The 21,276-nt window shown below is 48.3% G+C and overlaps 1 protein-coding gene across 1 annotated transcript in view; it reads right to left on the bottom strand.

The window, feature by feature from the left end:
* The window catches only part of DNAAF9 (dynein axonemal assembly factor 9), an 816,325-nt gene that overhangs the window by 373,939 nt on the left and 421,110 nt on the right, over positions 1-21,276 (bottom strand). Inside the window, exon 19 of the mRNA XM_086964303.1 lies at positions 16,950-17,000. Within this exon, the coding sequence (XP_086820429.1) occupies positions 16,950-17,000 (51 nt within the window). The remainder of the gene's footprint in view (positions 1-16,949; positions 17,001-21,276) is intronic.

The raw sequence follows: 21,276 nt of genomic DNA on the forward strand, positions 1-21,276 counted from the left end.
AAGCAGTCTTGGGTATGGCTGCTGCAGGGAGTCAATGAAGCAGTCTTGGTAAAGGCTGCTGCCGGGAGTCAATGTAACAGTCTTGGGTATGGCTGCTGCCGGGAGTCAATGTAGCAGTATTGGGTATCGCTGCTGCCGGGAGTCAATGTAGCAGTCTTGGTTAAGGCTGCTGCCGGGAGTCAATGTAGCAGTCTTGGGTATGGCTGCTGCCGGGAGTCAATGTAGCAGTCTTGGGTATGGCTGCTGCGGGGAGTCAATGTAGCAGTCTTCGGTATGGCTGCTGCAGGAAGTCAATGTAGCAGTCTTGGGTATGGCTGCTTGCGGGAGTCAATGCAGCAGGCTTAGGTAGGGCTGCTGCTGGGAGTCAATGAAGCAGTCTGGGTATGGCTGCTGCCGGGAGTCAATGTAGCAGTCTTGGTTAAGGCTGCTGCCGGGAGTCAATGTAGCAGTCTTGGGTATGGCTGCTGCCGGGAGTCAATGTAGCAGTCTTGGGTATGACTTCTGCCAGGAGTCAATGTAGCAGTCTTGGGTATGGCTGCTGCCGGGAGTCAATGTAGCAGTCTTGGGTATGGCTGCTGCCGGGAGTCAATGTAGCAGTCTTGGGTATGACAGCTGGGAGTCAATGTAGCAGTCTTGGTTAAGGCTGCTGCCGGGAGTCAATGTAGCAGTCTTGGGTATGGCTGCTGCCAGGAGTCAATGTAGCAGTCCTGGGTGTGGCTGCTGTCAGGAGTCAATGTAGCAGTCTTGGGTATGGCTGCTGTCAGGAGTCAATGTAGCAGTCTTGGGTATGGCTGCTGCCGGGAGTCAATGTAGCAGTCCTGGGTATGGCTGCTGCCGGGAGGCAATGTAGCAGTCTTGGGTATGGCTGCTGCCGGGAGTCAATGAAGCAGTCTTGGGTATGGCTGCTGCAGGGAGTCAATGTAGCAGTCTTGGTAAAGGCTGCTGCCGGGAGTCAATGTAGCAGTCTTGGGTATGGCTGCTGTCAGGAGTCAATGTAGCAGTCTAGGGTATGGCTGCTGCCGGGAGTCAATGTAGCAGTCTTGGGTATGACAGCTGGGAGTCAATGTAGCAGTCTTGGTTAAGGCTGCTGCCGGGAGTCAATGTAGCAGTCTTGGGCATGGCTGCTGCCAGGAGTCAATGTAGCAGTCTTGGGTGTGGCTGCTGTCAGGAGTCAATGTAGCAGTCTTGGGTATGGCTGCTGTCAGGAGTCAATGTAGCAGTCTTGGGTATGGCTGCTGCCGGGAGTCAATGTAGCAGTCTTGGGTATGGCTGCTGCCGGGAGGCAATGTAGCAGTCTTGGGTATGGCTGCTGCCGGGAGTCAATGAAGCAGTCTTGGGTATGGCTGCTGTAGGGAGTCAATGAAGCAGTCTTGGTAAAGGCTGCTGCCGGGAGTCAATGTAGCAGTCTTGGGTATGGCTGCTGTCAGGAGTCAATGTAGCAGTTTTGGGTATGGCTGCTGCCGGGAGTCAATGTAGCAGTCTTGGGTAAGGCTGCTGTCAGGAGTCAATGTAGCAGTCTTGGCTATGGCTGCTGTCAGGAGTCAATGTAGCAGTCTTCGGTATGGCTGCTGCCGGGAGTCAATGTAGCAGTTTTGGGTATTGCTGCTGCCGGGAGTCAATGTAGCAGTCTTGGGTATGGCTGCTGCCAGGAGTCAATGTAGCAGTCTTGGTTAAGTCTGCTGCCTGGAGTCAATGTAGCAGTCTTGGGTATGACTGCTTCCGGGAGTCAATGTAGCAGTCTAGGGTATGGCTGCTGCTGGGAGTCAATGTAGCAGTCTTGGTTAAGTCTGCTGCCGGGAGTCAATGTAGCAGTCTTGGGTATGGCTGCTGTGGAAGAGAGGAGCAGACTTCTTGGTACTACTAGTCTGGCGTCCCTCCGTCTGTGTCTGCCAGGGAGCAGAGAGAGCACTTGTACTGGAGCTGCTGCCTGAGAAGGTTTTCAGCAGCTGCTCGGCAACGTCTGTCAGAAATAAAAACCCCTCTGGGAGCCCCTGGACTGTCAGGTTGAAAGTTTTTTTTTTCTTTTAGAACCAGAGTAAACTCAAGGCCAACTGCGATTTCAATGTTATGGGCTAAAGTTTACTGCTAGCTTAATGAAATTTAAACAAAAACACAAAGCAGAAAATAAATGTGAGAGAAGGAGCCCTTTCATGGACTAGGGGACAGCTCCTGTGTTTAGAGAAGGGTAAGTAACAAAGATACAGACAGTGGAACCAATAAGTGCCTGTGTGCGCAGCAAACACAGAAAGAGAGAAAAGCCATCAATAATAGCAAGGCAACTGAGACGGCCACAAAATCATCTAATTGTGAGCAACGGTTGACTCTGTGGAGTATTGCATACAATGCTGTCTGACAGACAGCAAGACCGCAAAAAAGACCAGTGGAGCAACCAAAAGCTGCTGTTTAACATCTGCACTAGATGCTGACAGGAGCACTTCACCAAAAATATTATTTAAACATTCTTATTGTACAATTAAAATTAGAATATGGAGAATAGCTCCATCACAATATTTGTTAGCTGAATTTAATTCTGCAACATAGGTAAGGATTAAGCTGTCAAATAATATAGGCATTTCCAGATGTCTGAAGCAGGGGTGTATCTTGGTCCCTCTTCTATGTTTATCACACATGGTTGATCTTCCAGATCTACTATGTTCAGTTATCAGCCATTCATATAAACTAGGTCAATAAAGGTAATGTTCCACATCCTATGCGTATTACTTGATATGTATGCCCTTGACCACATTGCACACTAAGCCTGTAGGATGCATTGCAGGCCTCAAACAAAGTTTCCTATTTGGATATTGATATTCCAAAGACAGAGACGGGTCTTTGCAAAATCTCCTATAAATCTTACATGATGTATTCATGGCATAAAAACAAACAATGGTAATGTCCATCTTTGTTTTGGTGTGTTAATAGATTCCAAACTTAGAGACGTTCTCTTCACATTGTCTGAATATGTACCCTCCCAATTGCATTTCCAATATAAAATTATTTGAGAGCATGTTCCTCATTTACAAGCATATATTGCCTTTAATATTCTTTAAACACGTTTAATATATAACATAGGCTTTCTTATAATTTAATAGTATATTATTTATTCGTTATCTATTCAAATGAATGACAATTCTTTATATAATTAAGTGAAGGTGCAACAAGATTAATATGTTAATTCTTGTATGTGACAGCATACACATTTAAAAAAACCTGAAGAGTCTATTTAAACTGAGAACAGGCAAGTACGAGGCAGAGAGGAAATCTTTGACTTTTTTAAAGATACGGTTCAAGCAAGCGTAAGCTGTAAACATTGATGTCAACTCTGCAGGCAGATATCTAGGACCCTACCTGGCCTTATAGAACTTGCCGGGTATGCTATAATGTCCTGTGCATAGAGAAAGAATGAACGTTTCAATATAGAACAAAAATATCTGTTGTTCTGCCAAGGTATGCATGTGTGAGGCCACCATAGAAATTCATGCAAGCCCTTTTGGTGCTAAAAAAAACGTGGCTTGCGGCGAGAAGGGAGGGGGATGGAGAACAGACTCGTTTCCATCTTTCCATGCCAGGAAATTCTTAAATATTGTTACAGTGCTTAAATTCTTTTGAATATTTTGTTTATTGATGATTTTCATTACTACTACTTGGTTTATCTTTATAGTTAAAACTTTACAAATTATTGGCACTAGGATTGGACTTGATTTGATGAATCATAAAATATTTTCCTAGTGTGTATTGTTGAGCAGGTCTATCCTTGGTGCTGATCGAATGAGCCCGTAGGCCTCTAGAGTTTAACTTCTTGGCTAGCACTCAGCAGATTTTAATGCAGAGAAGTATCCACCTTGACAAGGTCATTTTCTGCACTGACGACTCTGTATTTGCTCCTGAAAATCCTACAAAGAAAAGATCATGCGCATGCTGGTCCTTTGTGCGGTCAATGTACATGATCAATGCCAACGGAGTCTCTCCTCCTCATACAAAGCATGGCAAGGCGCAAAGCAAGTTGGCAGAGAGATGGATTGGCCAACATGGAAATGCATCACATCGATCAGCAAGAAGGCCTCACTTGTCTCCAGCTCTAACTTGTCTGGAAAGAAGGTGGGCTAGCATGGCTGCACCAAGAGATTCTGCGGTTCACTCAGGTGGAGCAGAGAGGTGATGGCAAGTAGGAAAACAGATGTGTGCATCAGTGGTCACAGCGAGCAGATGAGCATTGGTTTAAAAGAAGTGCTCTTAAGAAATATCAATAGCTCAAGGGGAAACAAGTTAGACCTTAGATAAAGAGTATACCAACCATTATTTTAAAAGAGGTGGTTGATAAGGGACAGACTCAGCCATTGAGAATGGTCAAACTATGAAGACAAAAAGAGGACAGAAGGTACAAGATGGATGGAAAAAAAACACAGCAGGCACAGGGAGAGAAAGTGGCATCAAGGACACATTGTTGCATATAAAGGAGAATTAAGGCGGTAGCGACAACAGAGAATCGAAGGAGTGGGCAAGAAGGAGGCTGTGCATCAGCAGGTAGAGGTTGGAGACAAACAGAGGGACCGAGAAGCAGACAGATGGGACACAGGGACAGAGTCAGGGAACAGTCTGGAATCCTGAAGTCAAGCGGGGTGAGCTGAGCTGGGAGGATACCAAGGCAATAACAACGGCAATCACACCACAACTCACACAAACATCTATAACCAGTTGCTTACAGGAGAACGTTGCAAGTTTTCCACAGGCACAATTCCAGTGTTGTACTACAGCCCAACGCAATTAATCAAGAAGTGGGGTGCAGAGTAGAAAGTTAAAGCCTGGAGAAGACAAGGACGCAAAGGACAGAAGGAAGAACCAGGCTAAATTTAATGCACACAGGCAATACCTGGTTCTGGGAAATCATACATAGGGCATGGGTCATACATACTAGGCGACAAGCAATTTTCCTGTGATTGTAGCAACAAATCGAAAGATATTTTTTATGGCCATACCACTAAAACTCAGTGTTTCTCTTAGGGTACAGAATGGGACAATCTCCTGGCAGCATGGTCACCATAAAGAAGAGAGCACCCAGTGAAGAAATGGAATCTGAACAATCAGACGGAGGCTAATTCAGTGTACTCGGATGTCAAAACTATTGGATACCAAGACTGGGTCTCTTAGATCTGGGTCTTCGATCATTAGAAAGTAAAATCCTAACTTGAAAAACCAATACTTAGCATTGAGTCACTTTACTAACTGGAATACCTGGTGTCATCAGTGGGATCTGAACTTGCATGCGCCAAAATTGTTTTAAAGAAGCCTCAGCCAATATTAATAAAAAAAGAGCAACCCAATAACTGGTTGAAAGACAAAGGCACTTGTAACTAGTGGTGGAACAGAATACAAGAGTTGCCTGGAGAGACTAGGATGCCATCCAAACCACTGTAAAGGATTAGGTTGCATTTGTCATTGAAAAGTTGGTACAGCATATCACCAATTTAATAGTCAAGATTTGATAGCTAATACCGGGGTCCATCCTACAGTAACTAGTGTGGTACTCCAGAAATATCAACCAAGAGAAGACCTAGATTTCTTATTCATTAATTTTGAACTAATCACAAGTGCAGCATGGCTCCAGATAGGTAGGGCAATACATCGCTCCCTGTTTGGTCAGTACTCCAAGCTGCCTACCAGGAAGCTGAGAACCTGGCACCAACTCTTATCCAGAGATTTAAAAAAGCAATTGATCCAAGAATGGTAACAATGGGACTCATGGGACACAAAAACTCAATGATGGTATTTGCATGTTGCAAGTCCAGGAATACCACCCAGTTGCAAGAGTCAAGAGAAAATCGGATCTGTGGCAGGGTGAGAATCCTGAATTTGTCTTTTCCCAGAAAGGTATCAAATGGACTGAGGTCCAGTACAGGCCTGGGGCACAGTACTTTGGTTTAAGGAAGTAACACAAATAGCACCACCTTTCTCCTCCCTCCAAATCCAGCACTTGCCCAATGGCACTCTTGGCCAGAAAAAGGCCGGCTTCTTAAAGCAAGATTGGGGAATGGCCCACAGTCATTTGCTCTGATGTGGGAGGGGTGGAGGGGACAGTGAGGAAATGAAAGGTAGGGCGCAGTCCCCTTGAATTATTTTTAAGACCCTTATGTCCTACGTGATAGTTCTCCAGCCAGATAAGTAATATTCTAGCCAACCAACAGAGCACAGGCCTGTGAGAACAAATTATAGGAGTGGCATTTGCTGCCGCAAAGTAGGAAGAGGTACCAAAGAGGTGGCCTTGCTAATGTGAATGGTCTCTGCAGTTGCTATGACCATTCCAAAAGGACCGGGACCTGTTTTGCAGCAGATTGAGATGGCCAGCATTGTTTGGAGGCTTGTCCCTGGAATAACCCCTAAACATCCTGCATTGTTGGGGAAACTGCTTGGTGGGAGCCAAAAGTCCCAAGGATTGTGCAGTTGCTTGATTGTCCTTCAATCAATTGAGTATCAAATCAGCATTCTCCTTCAAAACAATCCAGTGTGGTCAAAGGGCATGCCCATACAGGACAAACCTGGACATCCACTGAAAAGTCAGTTAGGCATATGCAGACAATCCTGCTAAACACTACACTGGTGCCAATAGCCGAACAAGCATACCTCAACAAGTGACTCTCCTTCTACAACCCCAACCGCCAGCTCCGCTGACCTCGCCCTCGCCACAGTCCCACGCATCCAGCGAACAATCCCCGGCGGTAGATCCTTCTCCCACCTCACCGACAAGACTTGGAACACCCTCCCCACCAACCTGCGACAGACCCAGGACCTGCTGACCTTCCAGAGACTCCTCAAGACCTGGCTGTTTGATCAGTAGCTGCCCCCCTCACCCCCCCACCCCCAAGCGCCTTGAGACCCTCACGGGTGAGTAGCGTGCTCTACAAATTATTGATTGATTGATTGATTGATTGCCTACACAGTACGTGATGTTCAGACCAGCAAGCAAGACATTCTTCCCTGCATCCTGGTCCTCACGCATTGTTTGAGCCAGAGTGACCCTGAGGTCTACTGGCACAGCCGCTGAATCTCACTCATCTTCCCCATTAAGCAAGTTTGTCCCTGCCCAGACAACACAGAGTATTCAAGGAACTTAAGCATAAATAAGCGGTAGAGAACATGCTCTTTCCAAAAGCATCAATATGTTTCAATTCCCTCTACCCAAAGGGTTGGTAGAAAAGGCATTTGGAGTGACTTTACTTGTTTATGCCAGTATCCCAAGCCTTTAATGCATAGGAGGTCTTGTCCCACAAATCAGGACCACCAGGTCGTGGCCTATGTCTCATGGCAACATGTCAACTGACGGGAGGTCCAGAGCACGACTTGGACAAACTGGAATAGCCTTGTCAAATGGAAAATGTGGCACAGAAGAAGTAGGACCTGGTTGCAAAATCTCAGTTAAAAAGTTTGCCTTGGTTTCAACATTAAACCGCTGTAAAGCATGTACTTCTAGTGCCCTCCACACAACTATGAAAGCAGCATTTTTCTTTGCTAGAATCCTAAGTGCCAAGCCTACCTCAGTCAACGGGGTGTATTTTTTTAATTCAGGTATAGCCCATCATTAGTATAGCGAGGGGAGAGCAGTGTCATAAGTGTCATGTAGAACATCTTGCTTATTCTGAATGGGGTAAGAGTCAGACCTAAATATGTTTTTTAGCTTTCGATAATGGTGTAAAGGGTGAGGCCAAGGATTAAAGTTTGGTCCCAAGTTCAGTGTTTGCACTTTTGTGATTTCATAAGTGATATATGCTTGAAGCGAGCTGCACGCGAGTTGTGGTGGGAGGCGAGGACCCGTGAAAGCAACATCAGCACAGCAGGGACTAGCGGCAGCCCAAGGGCCATAGTAGAAGTATGAACTGGTATCGGAATGAGACCTAGGGCCATATTATACAAGTTCACCAGGGCTGCATGCTTGTGAGTCCCCTTCTGTAATACTGAAAGCCCTTTTGAGGAAGCACTGGCTCTGGATGTGCGCAAGCGCTTCTTCAAGAGGGCGTTTCCTCATTTGCTCTGGGGTGTGGCGCCATGCAAATGAGGGAATGCCTTTGCCTCTGCGCCCGCGCCTTGTTACAGATGTGGGGGCAGAGGCAAAGAAGCTCTCAGGAGGCGCACTGACAGTGCACCACCTTTTAGCAGCCCTCAGGAGGGGGGGAAAGAGGGTCCCGCTGACCCACCAGAAATCCCCTAGCAGGCGGGTGCAGCCGTGCACTGAGCCTGCCTGCAAGGGGATTTCTAATCCCTTTAAAAGTGCAGGCAGGTTGCTGCCTGCACTGTGAAAACACGGAGCAGCTTTAAAGTAGCCACTCCGTTTTTCACCTGAATGCTGGGCTCACTCCATGAACAGAATCACCAACTGCTCCCCAACTTGGAGTGGAAGGAAGATCCATGTTTCGAATGTGACCTCTTAAATTTTGGAATGTAAAGTTTCATCACCTGCTCCCCAATTACAGTTGGGTACATAAGGGCATATTTATCACACAACTCTGAGATTTGCGGAAGCCCAAGAAAAAAAGCAAACATTGTGTGAGTCTGCGATTAGTCTCTGCTTCTTGTAGTTATGTCAGAGCTTGAATCCCATAATTTCCTGGGGCGAAATCTGCGGCAGACATAATTTAGAAGTAATCGAAAAATAGATGTTAATTTATTAACAGATTTGCCCGTTGTGAACTCTACATCAACGTCGACTTGCAAATATGCAGTTAGGCAAGCCCTGAGACCTAGGCCCGGGAATTGCTGATTGACAGGTCACAGGTGGGAGGGTGCACAGCTGGCAGGAAAACACTTTAGCAGGAAAATATTGATCAATCCCACAGATAGGTGCATCAACATTACAATGGTCAGGGCAAATTATCCTAATAAAGGACACATGGCCGGAGTGGGTACGTGCGCTGCTAAAAAAAACCACAAAGTAAGATGCCACATGAGTTAGGAAAGCATAGCCAATCAGGACCTAGCACACACAGTGATCACGCACTCACCATGCTGGACATCTAGACACATTCACCACTGGCTACTATATATCCACGCGAGGTCAAAACCCACCTGTAGTAACCACTGACCATTCATTTATGATTGAAGGGTGCAACAAACATTCATCACCATATATGTAACCCCAAAAACTTTCTATTACCTATTGTATTTTGCATATAAGAACACCAACCTAATATAAGTTGAAACAGTCCTCAGAACAAGGGCTTTATTACGTGTTTGGTAGGGCTGCCGAACCAGCGGTGGTGGTCCGACCGTGGAGAGCTCGGCGGTCTGACCGCCGTATTAAGAGTTGGGCGGACTGGCTTCGCGAAGACCCAGGCTGAACCGCCGAGACCGCCAGCTTTGCGGTTAGGAAAAGGCAGCTGCCATAGGACGGTACAGGGGAGCTGCACCGCCGTCTGTATTACGAGTTGCCTTTTCCACAAGCTGACCGGGGCAATCTGACCGCCTGCTTCAAGGTGGCGGAAACTAAGGATTTGGGGTGTAGACTTTCTTGTTCTCCCAGACAGAGTTCGACTTGGACCCTTTTCTCCAGGTCACCCCTTCATAGCTAGGACTGCCAAGTACTCAACACCACCACAAGATCTCCACATCCACACTACGGGCACTGCGGTCAACTCCTAATACGGCGGTCTATAGACCGCCAGCGCTGTGTACCATTACTTGCGCAAAAGGGGCCAGATGTTTAAAAAAAATGTTTTACGATTCCTAATTGCGAATCTTTGAGATTCGCAATTAGGGAATCGCAAAAAGGCATGCATGAAAGTGTGTAGTACACTTTCTGCTATTTCTAAGGGGTCGCAAATGATCTACCTAGGAATCGCAAAAATCACAGGGATGGTGGCCTGCTGAGATCAGCAGACCACCATGTCTGTGATTGCTTTTAAATAAAGCAATCTTTTTTTTGGTAAAGCAGCCGGTTTTCCTTAAATGAAAATGAGATGCTTTACAAAAAGAAAAATGAAAAGTTTTATTTTTATTTTTTAAGAGCAGGCAGTGGTCCGTGAGACCACTGCCTGCTCTTAAAAATGCATTTACAAAAATTCACAAAGGGGAAAGGGTCCCTCCAGGACACCTTCCCATTTGCGAATGGGTTACCACCTACGTGAAGTAGGTGGTAAAATGAGAATGTTTTGCGACCACATTCACGGTCCCAAAACATTTATGCATACCATTAGGATTCGCTATTTGGAAGGGATGCCCTAAACAAGCCCCTTCCAAATAGCGAATCTCAAACCCATTTTGCGATTCGATAACCGGTTACCGATTCGCAAAATTGGGTTTGATGCATCGCAAAAGCATTTTTTGCAATCAGAAATGGGCTGACTCTGCGAATCGGCCCGTTTGCGAGGAGAAAAATGCTTGATGCATCTGGCCCTAAATTCTATGTCAGGACCGGAGGCTTCAGATTATGCTATATCTTCCTTCGCTTTATTAACATAAAGACTCCACAGCAGCTTAGGAAAAGATATATAACAGTGAACAAAAATGCTTTAAGGCCTAAAGCATTTGACGGAACATTCAACAGATCAAAAACAACAACTCCCAAGAGTCTCTTTGTATATTGGCAGTCCATAGTCCTTCCACTCTGTCCATCACCGCTATAAACCCCGCCTTCTCTTCCTCTTCCTCCTCTTTCTTCGCTGCTCCCGCAGCCAGATAAGTGCTTTTTCATGTTTCCTTTATGAGTTTTACTGGTTGTATTGTAGGTACGATTGTTGGGGGACTCACCCCATGGTTTATTTTCCATTACAGAGTCCCCGGTCGCGGGAACGTTCTATCGTTCCTACGCGATCTTTCTTTCCCATTTGTGTGCGGTGAGTAAGTAAGCCGCCAGGGGGGCGCCCTCGCGTCTCGCCGACTCCTCGGCACGCCTCCGCAGTTACAGGGGCCGCGCCGTGGAGTCTGCCTGCGCAGGAGCCAGCCCTCGCGTACCCCTCTGACACCTGGTGACCCGGGTCTGTACTTCCCTTTTTTTCTGACGCCCATTGGGGTCTGTATTGCAGCGCTGACCGCGTAAAACACCTTCCGGTGAATTTTGTGCACCTCATTGATTGTGTGTGGCTTGGCGCGCTTGAGGGGTGCCGAGACTCGGTCCCGGCGACGAGAGTCTGCGCGCTGGGGGGTTGGTGCAGCCCTACCTGCCACGTCCGTTGGCCCACAAAGTGATCTCAGTCAGTTGGCCTGCCCATATCCGAGAATTATCTTGATTAATGCCCTTCCGGGTGCCTTTGGAGTTACTCCTGTGCTTCAGAATGGAAGGAGAGTACGAGGAAGAACCCTACTCCTACCTACAGGACGACGAATTCTACCAGGCGGTGGATAATTCCATTTACCGCTGCGTGACGGAGGTGGTAGGGCCTATGGAGGACCGCCTCTCCGCCCGCATTGTGGAGGAATGCGCGAAGCTTGCGTCCGCGCATGGGACTCCGGCCCCCGAACTCCCGGGGACATCCGGCGGATTGCCGCCCGCACCGAAGAAGCCCTGCAGGGAAGGCCCGTCCTCGGAGGCCCAAGGTGTGGACAGGGGCGCGTTTGAGCGTCTCCGGGACGCCTTTTTGGCGAAGGCAACGGCGGTGCCCCCTTCCCCCTTGGCGGATCCGGGTGCTTCAGGGGACGTGTCGACGGCCCCCGCTTCTCCGGTCTACGACTCTCCAGACACTGATGACGACGGGGAGTCGACCCGATCTTGGCTCCCGTCGTCCTCAGCCAAGGAAATGCCACGGGATGAGTCGGGCATGCTGGACCCGGACGAGATCGTCCACCCACGCTCCGCGGCTTGGACACCGGGGGAGACGGTGGCGAAATTTGTAGCGGGCAGGCTGCGCAAGCCGCTGGAGAAGGAGGCAAGGGGTTGCCTGCGTGGGGAGTGCCCTAGACCAACTTTGGAGGGTAAGGTGGCCATGACCCCTGAGCTGGACACCAAAATGGCCACCTTCTTGGCGAAATTTATGAAAGACCCCAGGAAGGGTATCGATCGGTCCTGGCGGTCCTGCCAGGACAAACTGTTGGATGCAGTAGGGCCTGCCACGAAGATCCTCGATATGGCGGAGGAGGCGAAGGCAAATGGCACCGTCATTTCACCGGAGGTGCCTTCTAATTGGGCCCAAAGGGTGATTGTGTTCCTAGGCAACGCCAACTGCGCCCTGTCTACTGAACGGCGGCGTTCGCTCTTGATTAAATTGGATCCGAAGTTGGGGGATCTGGCCTCGTCGGAGGCGGGTGCAGTGGCCCAGGGAGGCCTCTTCGGCGAGCCCTTTATCAGGGAGCTGGGCAAATTCGTGAACACGTTCACATCGCTGGACAAGGCCCAGTCCAGCATTAAACGGGTGTTTCACCAACGTTTCTCCGGAGGGGCCGGTCGCGGTAGGGGCCGCGCGACCGGCCGTGGCCAGCAAGCCAACAATAAAGGACAAGGCTCCGGCAGAGGCCAATACCAGACCTCAGCAAACGTTAACAACTTCTACCCCACCAGAGGGCAGCGCTTCGGCGGCAGAGGGTTCAGGAAGAACTCTGGACAAGGAAATGCCTCCGGTAAGTGTACTCTGTTTGGATCATGTTCCAATTGGGGGGAGGTTGGCAACCTTTTACAGGGAGTGGGAGTTGCTCACTGCCGACGCTTGGGTCTTGCAAACTGTACGTGGGTTCCACATAGAGTTCTACGACCAGCCCACGCAAGCGGTGCCCCCACGTCCAATGGTGTTTTCAGAGTCCGACGCGCGGTTGATAGACGGGGAGGTCTCGGAACTGCTCCGCAAAGGGGCCATCCGCCTATCAACGCGCCATCCAAACGGTTTCCTCAGCAATGTCTTCTTAGTGGACAAGACAGATGGGGGCAAGAGACCAGTGATCAACCTCAAAGAATTCAACGGGTGGTTGATCTATCGACATTTCAAGATGGAGGGTATCCACCTCCTTCGAGACGTACTCCTCCCTCGGGATTGGATGGTGAGACTGGATCTCAAGGATGCCTATTTGGTCGTCCCCATCCATCCCCCGCATCGTCTTTTCCTTCAGTTTATATGAAACGACAGGGTGTTCGAGTTCACCGCACTGCCGTTCGGTCTGTCGTCGGCCCCCTGGTGCTTCACGAAAGTACTCCACCCGGTAGTGGAGTTTCTACGAAGTCAGGGGGTCCGAATGTTGGTGTACTTAGATGACATCCTCCTCATGGGGCAGTGCCCGGAGGCGTTGGCGGGCCAGCTTCGGCTGGCCGTGCACCTTCTTCAGAGACTGGGGTTCGTAATCAACGGCTTCAAGTCGGTTTTGGTTCCCACTCAGAAGATTATCTTCCTGGGTTTCGTAGTGGACTCGGTGCAGGCTGTCTTGAGCCTGCCGGGTCGGAAAGTCGCGAAAATACGACACCTGATTCGGCAGACGATCGCCAAAGATCGCACTTCTTTGCGCCATATCGCCAAGGTGGTAGGACTTCTGTCGTCCTCCATCCAAGCGATTTTCCCAGGCCCCCGGCATTACAGGGCGCTCCAACGTCTAAAGGCGCAACACCTACGTCGTGGGATGAGCTACGATCAGTGGGTTCCCCTCACGGAAGAAGTGAAGGAGGAAATGTCTTGGTGGCTGTCTCACATGGAGGCATGGAATGGTCGGGCGATCTTCGGATCGGCCCCGGACCTAGTCATAGAGTCCGATGCCAGCAGGTCGGGCTGGGGCGCCCGGTGCGGGGATTTCTCCACCGGCGGCGCCTGGTCTTCAGAAGAACAACGATTGCATATCAACTGTTTGGAGCTCCTGGCGGGCTCCTTCGCAGTCCGTTGTTGGACCAAGGATTCGGTCAAGGCCTGTGTCCTTTTACGGATGGACAATGTTTTGGCGGTTCGTTATGTGAACCATCTAGGGGGTCCTCGTTCCCGCGCTTTGGCGGATCGGGCGAAGGACTTCTGGGACTACTGCCTGTCGCGTCACATTGCGGTGACGGCGGAATATCTACCGGGTCAGGCCAACCAAGTATCGGATTGGCATTCCAGGCACCTCAGGGACGCCAGTCAGTGGAAACTGGATCCGGAGGTCTTCCGGTGGTTACAAACCCTCTGGGGTCCGTTTTCGGTGGACCTGTTTGCGTCCCGTCTCGACCACCAGCTGCCGCGTTTTTTCAGCTGGAGGCCGGACCCTCTGGCGGAAGCCACGGACGCCTTTCTACAGGACTGGAGTCGGGAAAGACCGTTTGCGTTTCCCCCGTTCTCCATGATAGTGCAAACGGCGGCCCAAATACGCCGCCAAGGAGCGGAGTTGGTGTTGGTTACACCGCTCTGGAGGTCTCAAGTGTGGTTTCCGGTTCTTCTGGAACTTTCTTGGGATTTTCCAATCCTACTCCCCCTGTTTCCTCTGCTCCTGACAAATCCGGATCGGGAACCGCATCCTCTCATCACGCAGAGCTCTCTCCGCCTCGTGGCAAGGATGCTCTCAGGAGACGCTGGTCGCTCCCAGGCCTTTCGGGGTCTGCTGAGCACTTGCTCTCCAAAGCGTGGGCCGATAGTACGACGAAGCGCTACGGATCCGCTTGGCTTAAGTGGATGCGTTGGTGTCTACGAAGGGATTTGGATCCCTTGGTCGCGGGCCTCGTTCCCGTGCTGAATTTCCTGGCTCATCTAGCCGACAAGGGCTTGGCCTATAGAACGATCAATGCTATTCGATCGGCGCTTTCGGCAGGCCATGACAACATCGATGGCCACCCGGTAGGGGAACATCCTTTTGTTTTGCCGGCTTCTGCGGGCTATTCGTCTCGCGTTGCCCCCTGAACCCAGGTACTCCGTCCTTTGGGACGTCAATTTGGTTCTGAACTTGTTCCTGTCCTGGCCGGCCAATTCCTATCTGTCTCTTAAGGAACTTTCGGCAAAGTTGGCCATGTTGTTATGTTTGATTTCTTGTAGACGCGTCTCTGACGTGCGCGCGCTGGATATATCTGCACGCATTTTTTCCCCGGATGGGGTCACTTTTACCGTGGGCCGACGCACCAAAACGTCGTCACGATCCATTTCCTATCCAGCTTTTCTTGACACTCCTAAGTTGTGTGTTGTGCAATGCCTCAAAGCATATGAAGACCTGACCTTGGAATTGCGCCCCCCGGGCGAACGTCAGTTGTTGATTGCCCTGCGGAAGCCACACAAAGCTGTCTCCTCCCCCACTATTGCTCGGTGGGTGCGGTGGGTCATGCAAGAAGCAGGCATCAATACGACTCTCTTTGGAGCACACTCTGCCAGAGGGGCCATGGCCTCTAAGGCGTTCTCAGTGGGTGCCCGCTTGGAGGATCTAATGCGAGCGGCGGATTGGTCCTCGGATTCCACCTTTAAGAGGTTTTATTTTAAGCCTGTGGTGGATTTTGCCCAGTTGGTGGTAAGTAAGCTTTGAACTAGCATAATCTGAAGCCTCCGGTCCTGACATAGAATCGAAATTTGCCTAGCTTATGTAACGGTAAGTTTCAATTCTATTAAGGACACGGAGGCGAGGATTATCCCACCCAGGCTACACAGTGGCTTTCCCTGTGAGATGCCCCCTCCTGGGCACCCCCAAGGTGAAGCCAGGCATCCCAGCGCTGTTGGGGCCGTTGTGGAGATTAAGCAAGCTTTTGCCCAGAGTTGCAGAGTGGGACCCATGATTAGAGTAGGCACCAAGGCGAGAATTATCGAGTCAGCGGACATTGAGCCCAAGACCCGCCGAGGCGAGAATTGAACCCTGGTCCCGGGCCTGACCTCTGCTTCAGGGTCTGCCGCTTCTAACCAGTGAGCCACACTTCTCCTCTAACCAGTGAGCCACACTTCACCTAACTGAGGTGGAATGTGACAACAATAAACAGTGTCACAGTTAGGATTGGGCTGGAATTATTTTTCAACGTGTATAAGTGGGACAGTGCAGCAAGGTTGCCAAACAAAAAAGAAAAATACTACAGGTGCTGTTTAGCATGGCATCTACTGCAGCAGAGGTATAATTCAAATGATAACACTGCCTGGGAACTTAAGGAGCTGCAAACAATACATGACTTTCTACGATGAAGACAACCCACAGGCAGGTCTCTGACAGGTTGCACGTAATGAAGCCTTATGATACACTGGTTCCTGGAATTATTATACTGGTTGCCCCTTTTATGAGGTCTTAGCATATGCAGGATCCCACAGTTTGAGGAAGGAAGGACTGGAAAGTACGGAGGACAAAAAAGTGTTTTTCAAAAGGTTAGTGATCTACTGTTCTATAAATGCAAGAAACGTTTCTGGCTCAGGAATGCACCTGGCAACAACACAATATATACTGGCATTCACCGCCCTCTAATTCTCCACATGTTTTTGCCCTCTTTGTTTAATTTCCCTAACAGATTCCTGCCACTCGTGAGAGCCTTCTAGTAGCTCCCAACATGGAGTAAGCTTCTGGTACCACGGGTCATTGGCATGTGACTATGTGAGTTGCGGAGTTCTTGTATGAAAGCTATTGATTAGGATACACTCCTTAACTGCTCATGTTTGCGCTCTGTCCTACACAGGACTCAATCTATCTAACATTTCTGAGGTCTACCAGAACACTTAGGGGCTCCCACCAGGGCACCTTCCTGACAATCATCTACCCACCTAGCTCCCATCCAGATAGGTAATTTAGAATCACATGTTCTGTCGCCTTCTTTTCTTCCATGCCCTCCACTTGTAATAAGCAGCACTGCAAGCTTAGTGAGGGTTGGCAGGAAGGGTTGGGTTTAGCATCATCTATAGTCACCTTCACTTGGACAAACAGGTAGTTTCCAGACACCAACATACAACAGAGCAGTACCCCCTTGGTGCCATCTGATTAGCTTTACAATCCTTGATCCATGCTAAATACAAAGATGATGAAGTGCATTTATCACCGTTATTAAATCCCTATTTTTTTATTCCAAATGTTTTTCAGTACATTCGCAGAGAAGATTTATATATAGGCTTTGCCAATAGCACCTACACAGTCCTTACCTTTACTGTTTGCAATGCTTTCTCTGAAAGTTTCACTTCATTGTCATCAACCTGTATATATATAAAAAAATATATATATATATATAAATAAACATATAAATGTATTTCATATGCTTTGTTCATAAAATTAAGGTTATATCAAACAAATTCGATTTCACATAGATATTCTTATTGTTCATTTTACCTCTGATTAATAAACAATATATTGGGAAATTCAATGACCTAGCCTAACTCACCACTCATTGCAGGTGCCTTTACAACGAGGACTCATTACTTTCAAGTGATTTAACTAAAACACTCTTTATCTTAGCAAACGTCAATTGAGGTTGGATTCTTTCCACACTAGGAATAAAGTTTAACAAACAGCTCTGTATCTTTTACAGCACCATCTGGATACTGTGGTTCCGTGGTTTCGAATTGGGTTCGATAGTTCCGAACCCGATTTGTAAAGATCGTCGGAAATGGACGATTTTGGTCTCAGCAGACCGCAAATGGCGAGTGTAGCGTGTCTGAGTGTTTTCGTATGAATCGATATAGGAGAACACTCTATATTCGAGGATTTAGTCTGAACCTCCGGGTTCCATTTTGTATGCGGCAGCCATTTTGTGTGGTTGCCCTAACATAGGCCCGATGACTGCGGCCGAGCAAGTCCTTGAGACACGTACGCCTTAGCTGACTTCTGGGTGACCTGGCCGAATTGACTCCTTGGCTGGGGCGAATCCCGCTGAGCCAGTTCCTTGTTCAGCAGCTGGTCTTATAATGATCAAAGGGCAGGACGTGCCCGAGTTTATGGTACACCGTTCCCACCTCTCTATCTCCTCCCCATCTGTTTCTGCCTTTCCTTTACGACATGTTCATCGATCTGGGTTGAAGGGTTTACGATGGGTTTGTCCGGCCTGATTGAACAGGAAACCGAGCATGTGCGTGATCGTTTATGGTGGGCTGGACAACGGAAAATGGGATTGTCTTTGACTGTCGTCATTTGCTACTTTTGAAATGCTACGTTGTCATTGGTCAGTTTTTATGCACCAAATGTAAATTGTAATGCTGCCTGAGGCATGATTTTTGGCATAAAAGACCGAGCTCCGTTTATCGAAAGTGTGCAGTCTCTGACGAACTACCCATGTGTACTTCGTAGATCTCTGTCCCTGGTTGCAACCAATAAACGTTGGTCTTTGGCGTCATCAAGAAGTATTCTGTGTATCTGTTTGCCAAGACAGGGGAACTCGAAGGTTTCAGGCGTTCTTCCTGACGCCGCTGGGTTCTAAAAACCCGGTCCTTCAATACTTCCAATGCTCCAAAGACAGCCTCTGGCAGACAAAATAAAGTCTAAGAGCTAGGAATGGCTGGTATCTCTACTACCGATTTAGATGTAGTTTGTGGTGCTGAGACCAGCAAAGCTTCACCAAGTTACCTCTCCAGACCAGGAGAAAAGACTAAATTGGGTGACCTCAGTTTGAGCATAGCTGTTACTTGGGTTTTAATTGGTACGAAGCACAAGGAAAAAGGTTGTGTAATCACAGAAATCACTGTAGCCCACTGCACTCAACTCACGCCACAGTGCTAATATAAACTTCACGTGATTATCACAACTCTCACACAGCAGTGTTCTTCCTTCCCCTTACTACACTAAGTATCTCTTGTAAGCATTGGAACAGAATGAGCCACTGGTGGAAGACAACACGAGGTATACAGGAGTACAGCAAGAGGTGGAGCAATGCATTACAATGCAGTGACTGACAAGTGATTCATTCTTTCTGTTACACGACGTAGGTCTAAGTGACAATGTGCTCATCTTCTTGTCTGAACCAATACCTTTGTCTTTTTTGCTGCATGTTTTGTAAGACAGTTTCTTGCTATTTTCGGACTTTTGTTTTATACAATTATCTCCTTTGGATGTTGTTAGATGCATTTGATAAATGTAGCTCTGAATGACTTACCTTCAGTAACGGCTTATCTGGTAGAGACATGATCTAGCCGCAGATTCCTAACCTTTGATCTTCCAGGCATCAGGCTGGATCTGGAATATTTTTCCTAGCAGTACCCCTGCGCGCCAGAAGGTGGTATCAGTCAACTGGTTGTCGTCAACATAACAGCCACTTCGGCGTGCTGGCGTCAGTACTTTTCACGACTTTCCACGCCAGAAGCGCGCAGCCATGAAGTGACTGACCATGGTGTGTTGAAAAATGAACCACTGGGGCCTTGAAGAGGAACATTCCTGACACTTAAAGCCAATTCAGCAGTGCGGGGAGGATGGGTGGGTCGCTAAGAAATCTACGGCTAGATGTCTCTACCAGATAAGGCGTTACCGAAGGTAAGTAACTTGTGCAATTGATAGATGGACATCTAGCCGAAGATTCCTTACCTTTGAACAGATACCCAAGCAATACCAGGGACTGCGGAATGGCTTAGACCAGAAAATCCTGTAAAACAGAGTGATGAAACAGGCCTTCTCTGCGAAGGAGTAGTTTCTGTCCTGTAACTCCAGTTCTGTAGTAGGGGTATCTCTGTTATAGTCATAATCTAGTGAATAGTCCCGCCCATGTGCGTGGACCCCGGAGCAATCAAAAATAATCTCTTAAGTTGTCAAAAAATTGCTGAACTGCAAAGACACTTAAGAGAGCATTTATAGACAGATAATGCAGCCTATATCCACAGGCTACACTGTCCAGTACTTCAACTAGAAATTCCACCCAAAAAAACACACCAACAGCACAGCCTGCCCAGTTTCCTCCACATAGAAACTTGCCTCTGGAATGATAGAGAGGAAGGTATGGACAGACAAACCCCATAGGCTGCCATTATGTGGCTCAAACAGGATACTGTGCCTTTAAGAAAACTTTCAGGAACTCTCTGCAGTATCCCAGAATGCACAGCAGGTCCCTTTTACTTTCAGTTCTTTTTGAAGGCGTAACACGCCAGACCTGTAGCATTCCTTACATGAATATCTTTCTCCACCGGGGAGGAGGGCGGGCGCTTATGACTATAACAGAGATACCCCTACTACAGAACTGGAGTACAGGACAGAAACTACTCCTTCTGTAGTAGAGGATCTCTGTGTATAGTCATAATCTAGTGAATAGAATGGCAAGCCCATCCCCACACCAAAACGGCGATGGAGAGAAGAGAAATAACACCACTACTTTGCGAACAGATTTCGCAGCGAAGCCTGCCCAACCTGAGTGTCTGTCCTGGCATCAGTGTCCAGACAGTAATGCTTAGCAAAGGTATGGACCGACTTCCAAATGGCCGCCTTGCAGATTTCTGCAATTGGAACGTTACGTAGCAAAGCAGTCGTGGCTGCTTTGCCCCTGGTGGAATGAGCCTTAGGTTTACCTTTTGGCCTTTTGGTAACACAATTGTATACAGGACACAATCTACCTAGAGATGGACTGCTTGGAGGTAGCAAGACCGGTCCTGACTGATCCATAATTGATAAACAATTGGTCTGACCTACGAATATCTTTGGTTTTATCCAGATAAAATTTCAACACCCTCCTAACATCCAGGGAATGTAAAGACCTTTCCACTGGAGATGAAGGATTCTGAAAAAACGTAGGCAAAGTTATAGTCTGGTTGACATGAAAATCAGAAATAACCTTAGGAAGAAATTTAGGGTGAGTACGCATAACAACCTTAGCAGCATGAAATACAGTATAAGGTTCTTGGCAACACAACGCCTGAATTTCACTCACCCTGCGGGCCGATGTAATGGTCACGAGGAACGCCGCCTTCCAGGACAGGTGCTGCAACGAAGCCTTATGAATAGGTTCAAAAGGCTCCTTCATCAACCTGGACAGCACCACATTCAATTCCCATGAAGGCGAAGGGAGCCTGACAGGAGGGAATACTTTCTTCAAGCTTTCCAAAAAATCTTTGATCACAGGGATCTGGAAGAAGGAAGTCTGTGAAGGGCATTTCCTGTAGGCAGTCAATGCAGTGAGATGAACCTTAATGGAATGAAAATCAAGGCCAGACTGCGCCAAATGTAGAAGATAAGGAAGGATGACATCCTCCTTACACGTCGTAGGGTCATAGTTCTTGGACTTGCACCAGATGCAGAATCTCTTCCACTTGTAAGCATAAGAAGTCCTAGTGGAAGGTCGCATAGACTCCTTCAGTATGTCCATACAATCTTCGGGTAGATTCAAATAGCCATATTGCACTATCTCAGGAGCCATGCCGCCAAAACTCAAAGACGAGAGGTTGGGGTGCACCATCTGCCCCCCCCGAACTTCGTGAAAAGGTCCGGCCTGCACGGCAACTGTATGTGAGGAAGGAGAGACCGGTGAAGCAGGTCCGTGAACCACCACTGCCTGGGCCATTC

The sequence above is a fragment of the Lissotriton vulgaris genome, chromosome 3_2, assembly GCF_964263255.1.
Source record: "Lissotriton vulgaris chromosome 3_2, aLisVul1.2, whole genome shotgun sequence".
Classification (NCBI taxonomy): domain Eukaryota; kingdom Metazoa; phylum Chordata; class Amphibia; order Caudata; family Salamandridae; genus Lissotriton; species Lissotriton vulgaris.